The sequence below is a fragment of the Natrix helvetica genome (genome assembly GCF_964273705.1).
Source record: "Natrix helvetica genome assembly, chromosome: 4".
In the NCBI taxonomy this organism is placed as follows: Eukaryota; Metazoa; Chordata; class Lepidosauria; order Squamata; family Natricidae; genus Natrix; species Natrix helvetica.
The window spans coordinates 161059809-161074740 of NC_138550.1; the positions used below are offsets into that span (position 1 = coordinate 161059809).

The 14932-nt window shown below is 42.7% G+C and overlaps 1 protein-coding gene across 1 annotated transcript in view; it reads left to right on the top strand.

The window, feature by feature from the left end:
* TG (thyroglobulin) overlaps positions 1-14932 on the top strand; it is a 165402-nt gene that overhangs the window by 62855 nt on the left and 87615 nt on the right. Inside the window, exons 22-29 of the mRNA XM_081949853.1 lie at positions 1779-1890; positions 3338-3535; positions 6735-6902; positions 8917-8982; positions 10639-10719; positions 11912-12049; positions 14039-14215; positions 14750-14861. Coding sequence (XP_081805979.1) covers positions 1779-1890; positions 3338-3535; positions 6735-6902; positions 8917-8982; positions 10639-10719; positions 11912-12049; positions 14039-14215; positions 14750-14861 — 1052 coding nt within the window. The remainder of the gene's footprint in view (positions 1-1778; positions 1891-3337; positions 3536-6734; positions 6903-8916; positions 8983-10638; positions 10720-11911; positions 12050-14038; positions 14216-14749; positions 14862-14932) is intronic.

The window sequence follows — 14932 nt, forward strand, 5'->3', positions numbered from 1 at the left end:
TGTTTGTAAATAATCTCGTACAGCAATGTTCTCCAAAGTTCTTCAACTTCCAAACATTCTAATAGAAGTTTATTGCTGGCCCAGCTATTCAATCAGAACAGAACCTTGGAGATCTTCCAGTTCAAAGCCCTGCTCAAGCAGAATAGGAATAGGAATAGGAATAGGAATAGGAATAGGAATAGAAATAGAAATAGAAATAGAATAGAATAGAATAGAATAGAAACAGGAACAGGAACAGGAACAGGAACAGAACAGAATAAGAGAGTTGGAAGGGACCTTGGAGGCCTTCTAGTCCAACCCCCTGCTCAGGCAGGAATCCCTGTACATTTCAGAGAAATGGCCATCCAATCTCTTCTTAAAAACTTCCAGTATTGGAGCACCCACAACTTCTGGAATCAAGCTGTTCCACTGGTTAATAGTTCTGTCAGGAAATTGCTCCTCAGTTCTGGGTTGCTTCTCTCCTTGATTAGTTTCCACCCATTGCTTCTTGTCCTGCCTTCAGGAGCTTTGGAGAATAGCTTGACTTCCTCTTCTTTGTGGCAGCCCTTGAGATATTGGAAGACTGCTATCATGTCTCCCCTGGTCCTTTTTTCCCATCAAACTAGACATACCCAGTTCCTGCAACCGTTCTTCATATGTTTTAGCCTCCAGTCCCCTAAAAGAAGACCCTACACAATTTGAGACAAGTGGATAAGAGGAGTGTTAACTTTCTCTGGCTATGCAGTATAGAACGTAGAATAATAACATTGGAAGGGACCTTGGAGGTCTTCTAGTCCAACCCCCCTATACTATTCCAGACAAGCGGCTGCCCAGTCTCTTCTTAAAAACCTCCAGTGATGAAGAACTTCTGAAGGCAAGCTGTTCTACTGATTAATTGTCAGAAACATTTCTCCTTACTTCTAGGTTGGACGTCTCTTTAACAAGATTTCACCCATTACTTCCTGCCCTGGCCTCAGGTGCTTTGGAGATTAAGTCAATCCCCTCTTCTCTTTGACAGCCTTTCAAGTACTGGAAGACAGTTAGCGTGTCCCCTCTATTCCTTCTCTTCCATAGACTAGATATAAGCTAACTCCCTCAGCCATTAATCACACGATTTAGCTTCCAGATCCTTTATCATCTTTGTGTTCTGACCTAGGCTTCCCCAGCAGCATGAAGCCGAGTCCTCGTCCCGATAAACCCCTTTAATTAATTTACAGTGAATTCCCCTCCAGCAAAGTCTTTCGTCTCCCACAGTCTTTCAAGATAGTTCACAGTTACCGACCTTTATCAGGCTTGGAGAGTGGCCAGGCCGATATCTCTCAGACGCCACAATACTTGGCAAGAATGCAGGAATGAACCAATTGTCTCCTGCAAACTCCACTCCCCTTTCGCTCCTCTTTTATTTCCTCTGGGAGGGCCATTCATCGTCCACCTGTGGCCTTACTCCCAAGTTGACCCTTATTCTTTAGCTGTTCGCTTCATCTGGTAACACTGTGCATGCACACACTGGGAAGAGGCTCCAGCTGTTCGTCTGCCTCACTGATGTCTGACTCTGAAGGCAGCTGATAATTGGCATTTGGCCCTAGCCCCCTCTCTGACTCCAACATGGAGCCCTCATCAGAGCCTTCCCCAGACTCCAGGACTGGCCCAAGTTCCTCCCCAACCTCCTCACTGTCCAAATCAGCTGCCAGCTCCTCTGGCCACTGGCGGGCCACAACACTTTGTTGCCCTTTTCTGCAATCTTGCAACCCATATCATTGACTACCAATTAGCTTTCTCTGAACATTTCTTTATCCTAGGTCCAAGGTGCTTGGGAGAATTCTCTTGCCACCAGCATTGCCAATCTCAGTTGCCTAATTAAAGTGAGAAGCCCAGAGAAGAAAGATTCATTGAGCGTATACCTGAAAAAAGGTATGTACAGAAGAGCTTTAATTACTCTCAGGGTGCAAGAGAGGCCCACCCACAATTTTATGTTTATGTTTTATGTTTAGTAGTAAAATCACCATTCCCTCCCCACTCCAGGGGAAGGATACTGTAAAATCTCCATTCCCTCCCCACTCCAGGGGAAGGATACTGCAAAATCCCCATTCCCACCCCACTCCAGGGGAAGGATACTGCAAAATCCCCATTCCCACCCCACTCCAGGGGAAGGATACTGCAAAATCCCCATTCCCACCCCACTCCAGGGGAAGGATACTGCAAAATCTCCAATCCAACCCCACTCCAGGGGAAGGATACTGCAAAATCTCCATTCCCTCCCCACTCCAGGGCAAGGATACTGAAAAATCTCCATTCCCTCCCCACTCCAGGGCAAGGATACTGAAAAATCTCCATTCTCTCCCCACTCCAGGGGAAGGATACTGCAAAATCTCCATTCCCACCACACTCCAAGGGAAGGATACTGCAAAATCCCCATTCCCTCCCCACTCCAGGGCAAGGATACTGAAAAATCTCCATTCCCACCCCACTCCCGGGGAAGGATACTGAAAATCTCCAATCCAACCCCACTCCAGGGGAAGGATACTGCAAAATCTCCATTCCCTCCCCACTCCAGGGCAAGGATACTGAAAAATCTCCATTCCCTCCCCACTCCAGGGCAAGGATACTGAAAAATCTCCATTCTCTCCCCACTCCAGGGGAAGAATACTGCAAAATCTCCATTCCCACCACACTCCAAGGGAAGGATACTGCAAAATCCCCATTCCCCCCCCCCCACTCCAGGGCAAGGATACTGAAAAATCTCCATTCCCTCCCCACTCCAGGGCAAGGATACTGAAAAATCTCCATTCTCTCCCCACTCCAGGGGAAGGATACTGCAAAATCTCCATTCCCACCACACTCCAAGGGAAGGATACTGCAAAATCCCATTCCCTCCCCACTCCAGGGCAAGGATACTGAAAAATCTCCATTCCCTCCCCACTCCAGGGCAAGGATACTGAAAAATCTCCATTCTCTCCCCACTCCAGGGGAAGGATACTGCAAAATCTCCATTCCCACCACACTCCAAGGGAAGGATACTGCAAAATCCCCATTCCCTCCTGATCAGCTGGGACGCGGGAGGCAGAGAATAGATGGGGGCAGGGCCATTCAGAGGTGGTATTTACCAGTTCCCCCAACTACTCAAAATTTCCGCTACCGGTTCTCCAGAACTGGTCAGAACCTGCTGAATTACCACCTCTGCTACAACAGAGAGCGGTTAAAAAGTTCTACCTCACTTCAAGCCAGGAGCAAGTTACTTTTTTTTTTAAAAAAAAAAAAAGGATTTTTGGAATTTTGACAGTGTGTTGTGGACATTTTCACAAAGTTGTTCCAACTGAGGGAGTAAGCTAATAGAAACAGTTGCCTCTTTGTTTTCCAGGACAAGATTTTACTACAGTGGGAGTCAAGACATTTGAGAAGACTGATTTTCAGGATGTTGTTTCTGGCGTGTACAGCATTTCGGTTGTATCAGCATCTGGTACATCTTTGACAGATGTTCATCTCTTCTGCCGCCAAGCCTGTCACCAAGATGCTTGCTGTGATGGCTTTATCTTAAGCCAGCTCATACTTGATGGAGGTAATTGTTTAGGCTACAGCTGTGGATGAGAAGGTCACCTTTCCTTTTACACCATGTGCTTAGGGATAAGCCCACTGGAGCAGATATCTAGCTTTGTTTATCTTACAACTGTTGGGAGAAATGTCCCTCTGGGTTCAGTTCCAAGTGGGGAGGAAGACACTGGAAACATGGAGGCTGTTTGGAAAGATGGTTTTAATGGTGGACAGGATCACATGGTTTGAGATCCTGGGCAAAAAAGGAAAGAGATGCTGGGAGAACCTCAGTTTTATGCCCTCTGTTGGGCTTTGAATTTGAGCTTGTGTTCTGATTGGTTGTCAGACTCCCATGGGGCCAAGCAGGGATAACATAGGTTATCTGTGTGCCAGGCTTGGTTGACCCTTGCTGGGTGATGTAATCTTTGCAGGTGCCATGTGGTGAGTTCTGTTGCTAGATGGGTAGAGGGCTAATCCTATCTTTGTTGGATCTTGGGTGAGGGCATTTGTCTATAAATAGACCTAGCTATCTCTTTATCTCTTAAGTGCAGACATCTGCTGTGGGCTATTGAGGAGGGTGGGGACTATTAAGAGCGAGTCTGCTTCCTGCCTTAAAAAAACTTGTTTCTCCATTTCGCCTCCAGGGAAATATAATATTCTGCCTTTTTAATATTTCCTAGAATATTTCATTCTCCTAGGAGAGGGATGGGTGCTAACTTCCTACGTGGGAATGTAGATGATAAAACTCTATGTGATTAATTTTAAGACAGGGTAACTTGTTATGACATTTTATTAGTCAGTGATAATGGTTAGGCTTGCAGATGTTATAGTTTATAATTCAGGAAATGGTGTCCAAACTTTCTGGAATGAAAGCGTAATTGAAAAAAATTGAAGAATTACAGTTTCTTCCTCCATTATAGTTTTTTTTTTCTTGTTCTTTTAAATGTTCATCAATATGTCAGTGACTCTGAAAATATCTTTCTAGCCAAACTAGGATTAGGGAGAAACAAGTCTAAATCCTCACAACTGTGAAGCCAACTAACGGTGATCTTAGGCCAATTTGAATTTCTCAGTGTTGTTGTTATGAGCCAGCAGTGTGCAGCAGCTGCCAAAAAAGCCAACACAGTTCTAGGCTGCATCAACAGAGGGATAGAATCAAGATCACGTGAAGTGTTAATACCATTTTATAATGCCTTGGTAAGGCCACACTTGGAATACTGCATTCAGTTCTGGTCGCCACGATGTAAAAAAGATGTGGAGACTCTAGAAAGAGTGCAGAGAAGAGCAACAAAGATGATTAGAGGACTGGAGACTAAAACATATGAAGAACGGTTGCAGGAACTGGGTATGTTTAGCTTAAGAGAAAGAAGGACTAGGGGAGACATGATAGCAGTGTTCCAATATCTCAGGGGTTGCCACAAAGAAGAGGGAGTCAAACTATTCTCCAAGGCACCTGAAAGTAGAACATGAAGCAATGGGTGGAAACTAATCAAGGAGAGAAGCAACTTAGAACAGAGGAGAAACTTCCTGACAGTTAGAACAATTAATCAGTGGAACAGCTTGCCTCCAGAAGTTGTGAATGCCCCAACACTGGAAGTCTTTAAGAAGATGTTGGATAGCCATTTGTCTGAAACAGTATAGGGTTTCCTGCCTAGGCAGGGGGTTGGACTAGAAGACCTCCAAGGTCCCTTCCAACTCTGCTATTGTATTGTATTGAAATGTGGTGGAAGAAGGACCATGCTGGCTGCCTTGATTCCATTATAGAAAAGGCAGGATGTAAGCTGAGCAAAATAAGAAAATGTTGAAAAATAAAATACCCTTGCAGTCAAGAATCCTTCAAATAGCCTAATTGAAAATACATACCAATAGACGATTTCAAAATCGAATTCAGAAGTTCAGGTAAGGGATGGATGGACCAGACTTTGCTCCATTTACTCACAGACAAAATTTTCCAGATCATTTATGATTATATCAAAGTTGAAGTCAGTGGTGGGATTCCAAATCTTTTCCTATGGATTCTATGAGAGCATGCTTCATGTATATGCTCGTGCTTCATGCGCAGCACTCAAAGACTGCCCTCGGTGTCAGCGCTGGTGAGCTGAACTGTTTTTTTTTAGCTCAGCTGAATCCACTCTGCCGTGCGAATCAGCTGAGATAAAAACAAGGTAATATAGCACAGGGAACAGCGGGAGTGGGAGGGCGGGACCAACCCGAGGTTGTATTTGCCGGTTCTCTGAACTACTCAAAATTTTCGCTACCGGTTCACCTGAACCGACCCGAACCGGCTGAATACTCCACTCTGATTGGAGTGGAATGTACAAAGGGAGTGAGAATCACTTGAATGTGAAGTACATATCTTTGGGGTATTTTTTTGACACTCCTTGGAATGACCATGTAACTGAATGATATTTCAGTCTCTGGTTTCCCTTGGACCGTGCTGAAGTTTTAGATCTATTCTGTGATAACAGAGGTGTTCCTCTGTAGTGTGAGGTATATGTCCAGAGCAGTGGTGGGATTCAAATAATTTGACAACCGGTTCTCTGCTTTAATGACCAGCTGGGTAGGCGTGGCTCGATGGTCATAGGACCATGTGGGCATGGCCAACTCAACATCACTCAGGTCGAGGGCTGCTTTGCCTTAGTTGTTGCAATGTAACAAGGGTTAACCGGAGAGGCAGTTTCTGTAAGCAGGGCAATAAGGATAAGGCTAGAAATCACCCAGAATGTTTCCTTCCTGCTTTCCTTACAGGATTAGTCCTGAGAAGTGGAAAAAAACAAAATAAGATTTCTTCCAACAACCGGTTCTCTGAACTGTTTAGAAAGTTAACAACCGGTTCTCCTAAATAGGTGTGAACCGGCTGAATCCTACCACTGATCCAGAGCCATCTCTCTCTCTCTCTCTCTCTTTTGATACTCCTTGGACTGACTATGTAACTGCACAATATTTCAGTCTCTGCTTCCCTTGGACTGTGCTGAAGTTGTAGATCTAATCTGTGATACAGAGGATATTCCTGAAGCCTTAGGGTTGTCCTGTGTCTTCTGAAGCAGTTTCCAAGATGAGTTGAATGGAATGGGTTCTTTTATACTTCCTAAGAAGGGCCAAGCAAGCCGTCTACAGCACAATTACCGAAAAGGCCAATTGAACACTTTCCCAAGTTTTTCACGGCCAAGATCAAACTTTTATTAAACAGAGCTGAACCCTGTAAATATTTTCTTCCTTGCATCCAGGCAGTCTTGCATGTAGCCTGCTGGGTTCTCCAAGTGCATTGATCTGCAACCTTAATGACTGGGATGGAAGCGCAACCCGTCGACAAGGCAAGATATGTCAACGCACAAAGTACAACGAAGGGAAGAGCCAATACACAGTCAGAATTGGAGACCAAGTGCTTGCTGGAGGTAAGTGAATAATTTAATAGACTGGACAACCATTTGACTAGGATGGTGTAATTAACAGATTAACAGAGTTGGAAGGGACTTTGTAGGTCAACTAGTCCAAACACCCCCCACACACACCCCCCACCCAAGCAGGAGGCCCTACACCCTTTCTCACACATGTCAGTCCAGTCTTTTCTTGAAAATTTTCAGTGATGAAACTCCCTCAACCTCTGAAGGCAAGCTGTTCCATTGGTTCATTGTTCCCACTGTCAGAAAATTTCTACTTATTTCCAGGTTGAATCTCTCCCTGTTCCTTGGAAACTCCCAGTTTCCATTCATTATTCCTTGTCTGGCCTTCAGGTGCTTTGGAAAATGGATTGACCCCCTCCTCTCTGTGGCAGCCTCTCAAATATTGGAAGACTGCTATCATGTCTCCCCTGGTCCTTCTCTTCACTAGACTAGCCATGCCCAGTTCCTGCAACCGTTCATCATATGGTTTAGCCTTCTGTTCCCTAATCATCTTGGTTGCTCTTCTCTGCACTCTTTCTAGAGTCTCCACATCTTTTTTATAGTGTGGTGACCAAAACGGGATGCAGTATTCTAGGTGCTAGAATACTAAGGCGTTATAAAGTGGTATTAGTACCACACATGATGTTGATTGTATTCCTCTATTAATGTAATTTAGGATTGCATTGGCCTCTTTGGCTGCCGCCATACATTGTTGGCTCATATTTATAACTGGTTGTCCACTAAGATTCCAAGATCCCTCTCACAGTTACTGCTATTAAGCCTGGTTTTACCCAGTCTATATGTGAATAAGTAAACTAGTCACTCAAGCCCTGGTCACCTCCTATTGGGATTATGCAACACATTCTACGTGGGGTTACCCTTAAAATGTTTCTGGAAGCTTCAGTTGATACAGATGCAGCTTTGTGAGCAGACAGCACTGGCTCTTCGGCTTTGAAACAGAGATGAGCACCGCCCCCTAGAGTCAGGAACGACTAGTACATACGTGCGAGGGAAACCTTTACCTTATGATTCAATACAATAATACAATAATACAATAGTAGAGTTGGAAGGGACCTTGGAGGCCTTCTAGTCCAACCCCCTGCCTAGGCAGGAAACCCTATACCGTTTCAGACAGATGGCTATCCAACATCTTCTTAAAGACTTCCAGTGTTGGGGCATTCACAACTTCTGAAGGCAAGCTGTTCCACTGATCAATTGTTCTAACTGTCAGGAAATTTCTCCTCAGTTCTAAGTTGCTTCTCTCCTTGATTAGTTTCCACCCATTGCTTCTTGTTCTACCCTCAGGTGCCTTGGAGAATAGTTTGACTCCCTCTTCTTTGTGGCAACCCCTGAGATATTGGAACACTGCTATCATGTCTCCCCTAGTCCTTCTTTCTCTTAAACTAAACATACCCAGTTCCTGCAACCGTTCTTCATATGTTTTAGTCTCCAGTCCCCTAATCATCTTTGTTGCTCTTCTCTGCACTCTTTCTAGAGTCTCCACATCTTTTTTTACATCGTGGTGACCAGAACTGAATGCAGTATTCCAAGTGTGGCCTTACCAAGGCATTATAAAGTGGTATTAACCCTTCATGTGATCTTGATTCTATCCCTCTGTTGATGCAGCCTAGAACTGTGTTGGCTTTTTAGGCAACTGCTGCACACTGCTGGCTCATATTTAAATGGTTGTCCACTAGAACTCCAAGATCCCTCTCACACTTACTACTATTGAGCACGGTACCACCTATACTGTACCTGTGCATTCCGTTTTTGTTGCCTAAATGTAGAACCTTACTCTTTTCACCATTGAATTTCATTTTATTAGATAGTGCCCAATGTTCAAGTTTGTCATTCATTCTAGACCAGACCTTGAGTCTTTAATCCTGCATTCATGTGTATTTCAAAATCAGCAGATTTGCTGCATTATTTTATTTTTTATTCTGCCATCTGATGCTCAAGACCAATGCCAGTGCTGACTCCTTAGAAAAGGACACCCAAAATTTTTGTTTTCTCTCTTTTTTTTAAGCTTCTGAGCTTGCAGAAAACCCAGAAAAATTCTTCACCAACTTTCAGCGTGTTTATTTCTGGAAAGGTAGGTTATTTGGGGGTGATTTGCTAGGTGTCAAATGTGGAAGGAAGATGTCCAAATATGTGTCTCAGTAGAAGGGGGGCCAGTTATGTTTTTTATGGGCAGAATATACAGAAGGGCCTATTATATAATTTTATTACACATATATAAATAAATGTACACATGCATAAATGTATACAAATGCAGATTCATATACAGGTGCCCAGCTAGGTGGCAGCACCTAGTTACATTTGGCTTATCCAAGAAGGCGAAATAGGGGTGGATTTCATTATTATATTTATGGGTAACAAACGAGGAAATCTTCAGTTTGTTGCCCATTCAACTGTAAGGGCATATTCATGTATCTATGAGGAGTTGAGGCTTGCTGATTCAGGCTTTTTGATACCATTTCATCCTTCTCCCTTCCTTGTCGTCTTTGTGGCTTTTTAATCTGAATATTTATTTTCTTAATGCTTTACCCTCTTGTTGCTACTTTGCTGTAAGCCTCCTAGAGCAGACAGATTGCAAGATGGGTGGTAGATACATTTAATAAACGAATAAGCCTATTTGATGCATGCATAAAAGTTGTAAAATACTTTTTCAGGCTTGTTTAGATGTTCCAATCTGACTTGGAAACTTCCTTTAGCTTGGAAGTGCAGTCAGGTGCATAGCCTTGTCTGTCTGCCTGCCTGCCTGCCTCTTTCTCTCTCTCTCCCTGTCTGTCTGTCCTTCCATCCGTCCATCCATCCATCCATAATTTGGCTTTTAACTGCCTTCCGGTCTATTAAAATGTGGCGTATTTTCTGCTTAGGAGGCACAAAGACTCAGTCGTTAAAGAAGCTGAGCTTGTCAGGCTGGTTTTGAGACCCAAGCGTGGGACGATGGAGTGAGCCCCCGTTACTTGCCTCAGCTCCTGCCCAAGTAGCAGTTTGAAAGCATGCAAATGCAAGTAGATTAATAGGTACCACTTTGGTGAGAAGATAACTGCATTCTATGTGCCTCAGCCAGTGGTGGGATTCAGCTAGTTTGCACTGGTTCAAATGAACCAGTTGTTAAATTACACCCCACCACCACCACACACTATCAAAGTGAATCCTGGGTGCTGCACTGAAATGAAGAAATGGGCAATGGAGCATTGGCATGAGGGAAGGAGAAGGCCGCTTTCCCTCTTTCCTCCTTCTCTTATGCCAGCTGCTCCATTGCCCGTTTCTCCATTACAGCACAGCACAGGGCCAAGATAGCAGGGGGTGGTGATAATTTCCCTGGCTAAACTAACCCCGCAGTCAGAGATGGGTTCCTACTGGTTCAGACTGGTTCAGCCAAATAGGTAGTAACTCGGCCGAACACGTGACTGGAGTGGTTCTATCCTGAGTGCCGCCATTTTTATTTTCTCTTCTGCACATGCGCAGAACAAGCTTCATTGAAAAAATGTAATTTTCCCCCCTTATTAAATGGTGTGCGCATGCGCAGGCTTTTAAAAGTGCAAATGCGCACGCACACAAAAATCTTCTGGTACCAAACCGGTAGTAATGCCAGCAGGAACCCACCCCTGCTGGCAGTCTCCCCTACATAGAACCCAGCTTCAATTGTGCTGCCAACTTAATTCCTCACCCCTCTCACTTTTGCCCACAGACTGACCAAACCTTTAAATTTACCTGATTTTTGCTTGATTGCCTCTAGATTCTGACCTGATGACTCGCATTGGATCTTCTATGTGTGATGCTACTCTTGTTCCGCCACCGTCTGTGTCTCTTCTATCAGGTAGGTATGGGACAGGCATCTAAATTTGTAGAAGTAGACTCTTTGCAATGAAAGAACAGCTCTCCTCAATCTGTTCTTCTCTAAATGTGTTCAGATTATAATGTTTCTCCTATCCAAGGGCAGTCTGAACCTGGGATGTGGGGATTTGTAGATGCAATCCACCTGGGGGATGCCAGATAGAAGAAAGCCAATAGTGAGCAAGTGTCTTGCTTGGTTTTCTCCTCTGTTCCTCTGATGCATGTTAACCTTGTCTTTTAAGAGAAAATGTTAAAATTTAAACTTCAAACATTGGGCTGTCCTCCATAAAGGAACCATGTCATATTCATAGTAAATCATAAATCCATCATAAAATGTTTATGATGACTATGATCATGATTTATCACTTATATTTTTTATGTACATTGAGAGTCCAGTCACACTTGGCCAATAAGGAATTCTATTCTACTCTACTCTATTCTATTCTATTCTATTCTATTCTATTCTATTCTATTCTGCTCTACTCTACTCTACTCTACTCTACTCTACTCTACTCTACTATTTTCTATTCTTTTCTATTCTTTTCTATTCTTTTCTATTCTTTTCTATTCTTTTCTGTTCTTTTCTATTCTTTTCTATGCTATGCTATGCTATTCTATTCTATTTATTCTATTCTACTCTACCCTGCTCTACTCTACTCTTTTCTATTCTTTTCTATTCTATTCTATTCTATTCTATTCTATTCTACTCTACTATTTTCTATTCTTTTCTATGCTATTCTATGCTATTCTATTCTATTCTATTCTAGTCTATTTATTCTATTCTACTCCACCCTACTCTACTCTACTTTTTCTATTCTTTTCTATGCTATGCTATGCTATGCTATTCTATTCTATTCTATTCTATTCTGTTCTTTTCTGTTCTATTCCCTATAAACTTGAGAGAACTCGAAGACACAATTTTAACTGTAGCTGGTTTACACAAGGACCACTCTTTTAGTTGATGTGCCACTTCAAACTATCACAGTTGGACTCACATGGTTTTGTGTGAATGGAACCGCCGTGTCTTTCTGAGAAAGTTTCTGATTTATTGTATTTTATTTATTGGAACAGAAATATGGAAGGGCTAATCATAATAGGGCGGGGTTGTTTTCACTATTGTATGAAAACGATGTATTGAAACCTCATGTGTGTTCTCATCTCTTTGTGTTCATCAGCTTCTACCAAGAAGCTCTTTTCTATAGTGGAAAGCGACCAAATATTGATCGAACCGAATCGTTCTCTGCCATCTCAAAAATACTGGCTTTTCAAGCAGAGCTACTCAGCTGAAGAGGCTGGTCTCTGGTGTCTTACACGTAAGAAAATTTAGGTTTATGGGGAAAGGGTCATACAATGAATTAATCAAGGTCCTGGACACGCTGTACTCTTTCTAGAATGTTTACGATCTTCTCTAAGCATATCAATAGAGAATAAAAACCCAAAAGCTAATTTTAAAAAAGTTGACCCTAAAGTTGATGTGACAGTATTTTAACTGACTGCACCTGTGTATGGTTTGCCAATTGCCCAGTGGCAGATAGGACAGCACTCCAGAGGGTTAACGCCATTGCCCAGAGGATCATGGGTTGCCCTCTCCCCTCTTTGGAAGAGCTTTATAGCTCCCGCTGCCTGAAGAAAGTTCAAAACATTCTTAAAGATCCATCTCATCCTGGGCAACCTTTTTTTTTGAACTATTACCACCTGGCAGACGGTACAGGACAATAAAAACAAGGACAAATAGGCTGAAAAACGGCTTCTATCCCAGGGCAGTAACTATATTGAATTCTACTGTATAGTGCAGTATTAATGCAATATCAGGGATTTTCAATTCAATTGTATAGAAAGTGAAGGAGTGGTGTTTGTGTTTTATTATGGGTGGAAACTAATCAAGTAGAGACGCAACTTAGAACTGAGGAGAAATTTCTTGACAGTTAGAACAATTAATCAGTGGAACAGAAGTTGCCTCCAGAAGTTGTGAATGCCCCAACACTGGAACTCTTTAAGAAGATGTTGGATAGCCATCTGTCTGAAACGGTATAGGGTTTCCTGCCTAGGCAGGGGGTTGGACTAGAAGACCTCCAAGGTCCCTTCCAACTCTGCTATTGTATTGTATTGTATTGTATTATTATAGTTATAATGTACACTGAGAGGACGCAGTGGCTCAGTGGCTAAGATGCTGACCTTGTCGATCAGGAAGGTTGACAGTTTGAATCCCTAGCACCGCATAATGGAGTGAGCTCCCGTTACTTGTCCCAGTTTCTACCAACCTAGTAGTTTGAAAACACGTAAAAAATGCTAGTGGAAAAATAGGGACCACCTTTGGTGGGAAGGTAACAACGTTCCGTGCGCCTTCGGTGTTTAGTCATGCCAGCGACGGCCACGGAGACATCTTCAGACAGCACTGGCTCTTCGGCTTTGAAACGGAGATGAGCACCAGCCAGTAGAGTCGGGAACGACTAGCACATATGTGTGAGGGGAATCTTTACCATTATCTTAATGTACATGGCATTTAATTTTGTTGTATGAGGTGTAATGATAATAAACAAAACTAATTTAAACTAAAACTAAATTATAAAACTGATAGCCGGCTGAGACTTTGAGAATAAATGGTCTTCTCTATTTCTAACAAAGCACATTCATTTTCATTAAGCGATCTCAGTCTCCTATCAAGAAAAATTCCACCAGCGTATTAAGAAATGAAATCTTGAAATGCTAACTTGTTAAGGGAGGAAAGCAGTAAAATATAGAATTGTAGGAAAAGTTTAGGTTAATTGACATATGGGGAATTCCTTGACTGAGAAAAGAGTCTGCCTTCTTATCTTGATGCTTCCCAGATATTTTACTCTGTTGTTCCCATCATCTCTGACCACAAACAAAAATTCCAAATTTTCTGGGGAAACTTCTAAAAAGGTTGAGTTTTGTAACATCTGCTTCTTTCAACATGGTTTTAGTCATGCAAAGCTGGAGGAGGAAACTGCCTGGGAAAAGAATATTTGTTTTAGGATTTTGGGCTTCAAAAATTCCAGCCTGTGTTTCAGTGACCCTGGGTCATGTGATCACCTTTTGCAACCAATGGGGAAACCAGATTCATTTAACAACCGGGGAAAAGGGGGAAACTAGATTTGCTTAACAATTGGGTTACTAATTTAACAACTGCACTGATTCACTTAACAAATGTGGTAAGAAAAGTCGTACAATGGGGCAAATTTCTCACTTAGCAACATACACGTTGGGCTCAATTGTGATCGTAAGTTGAGGACTACCTGTTATAAAAATGGTAACCATGACTTGTTTGTCCTCTGTTTCAGGTTGTCGAGAAGATGAGTTTTGTCTACTGGCCGATATCCCAAATAACACAGACACAGCATTCTTTCCTTGTACCCTCTATCCAGCAGCCCAAGTCTGTAACACTTCCATTAACAATGTCCCCAACAACTGCAAGATTGTTTTACCTCAAAAGACCCAACTTTTATATCAGAAGACAGGTGAGCTAATTGACTTGCTAACTCATTCCCTACAAGCCAATAACATGGCGTTGCCCGGGTATTTATTTATAGGGGGAAAAGGTCTGGATGAAACGTAATTTCTAATGTTGGATTTTCCCCCTTACCAGAGGGAGCCCCCTTGTGGAGAACTATGAAGCCATTACCATGGCAACTCCACTGTATTGCACAGTAGAAGCCATTTTACAGCAATACAGTAGAAGCCGTTTTAAGGCACAAAAGGCTGTATCTTAACAGAACACACACCGCGAGGGGTGTTAGGGCTGTATTACCCCCATAGTATTCATTTCCAGAGAGTGAGTTATCTGTGTACCAAGTTTGGTTGAAATTGCTCCAGGCATTCCAGAGTTATACTGGATCACCCCCGCCCCCACCTATTTTTATATATAGAGAGAAGAAGAAGATATAATGAGGAAGAAATGAGGGAGAGATTTCTTGATTGTAAGAACTGGATTGCGTGGGGATTAAATGTTGGGACTAAAACTCCTGACTTTTTTTTAATGGTTGATTTTGCAGTATCTCTTGAAGGGAGCATCAAAAATTTTTACACCCGTCTACCATTCCGTAAAATATCAGGAGTCTCCGTGAGAAACAAGATGGATATGACTAGGAAAACAGTGTCAAAGGGGTAGGTTTTCTTCCTGTTGTGTTCCATCTATGAGCCCTTCCCCTTTGTTTCCCAACAACTTAAAAACGCTA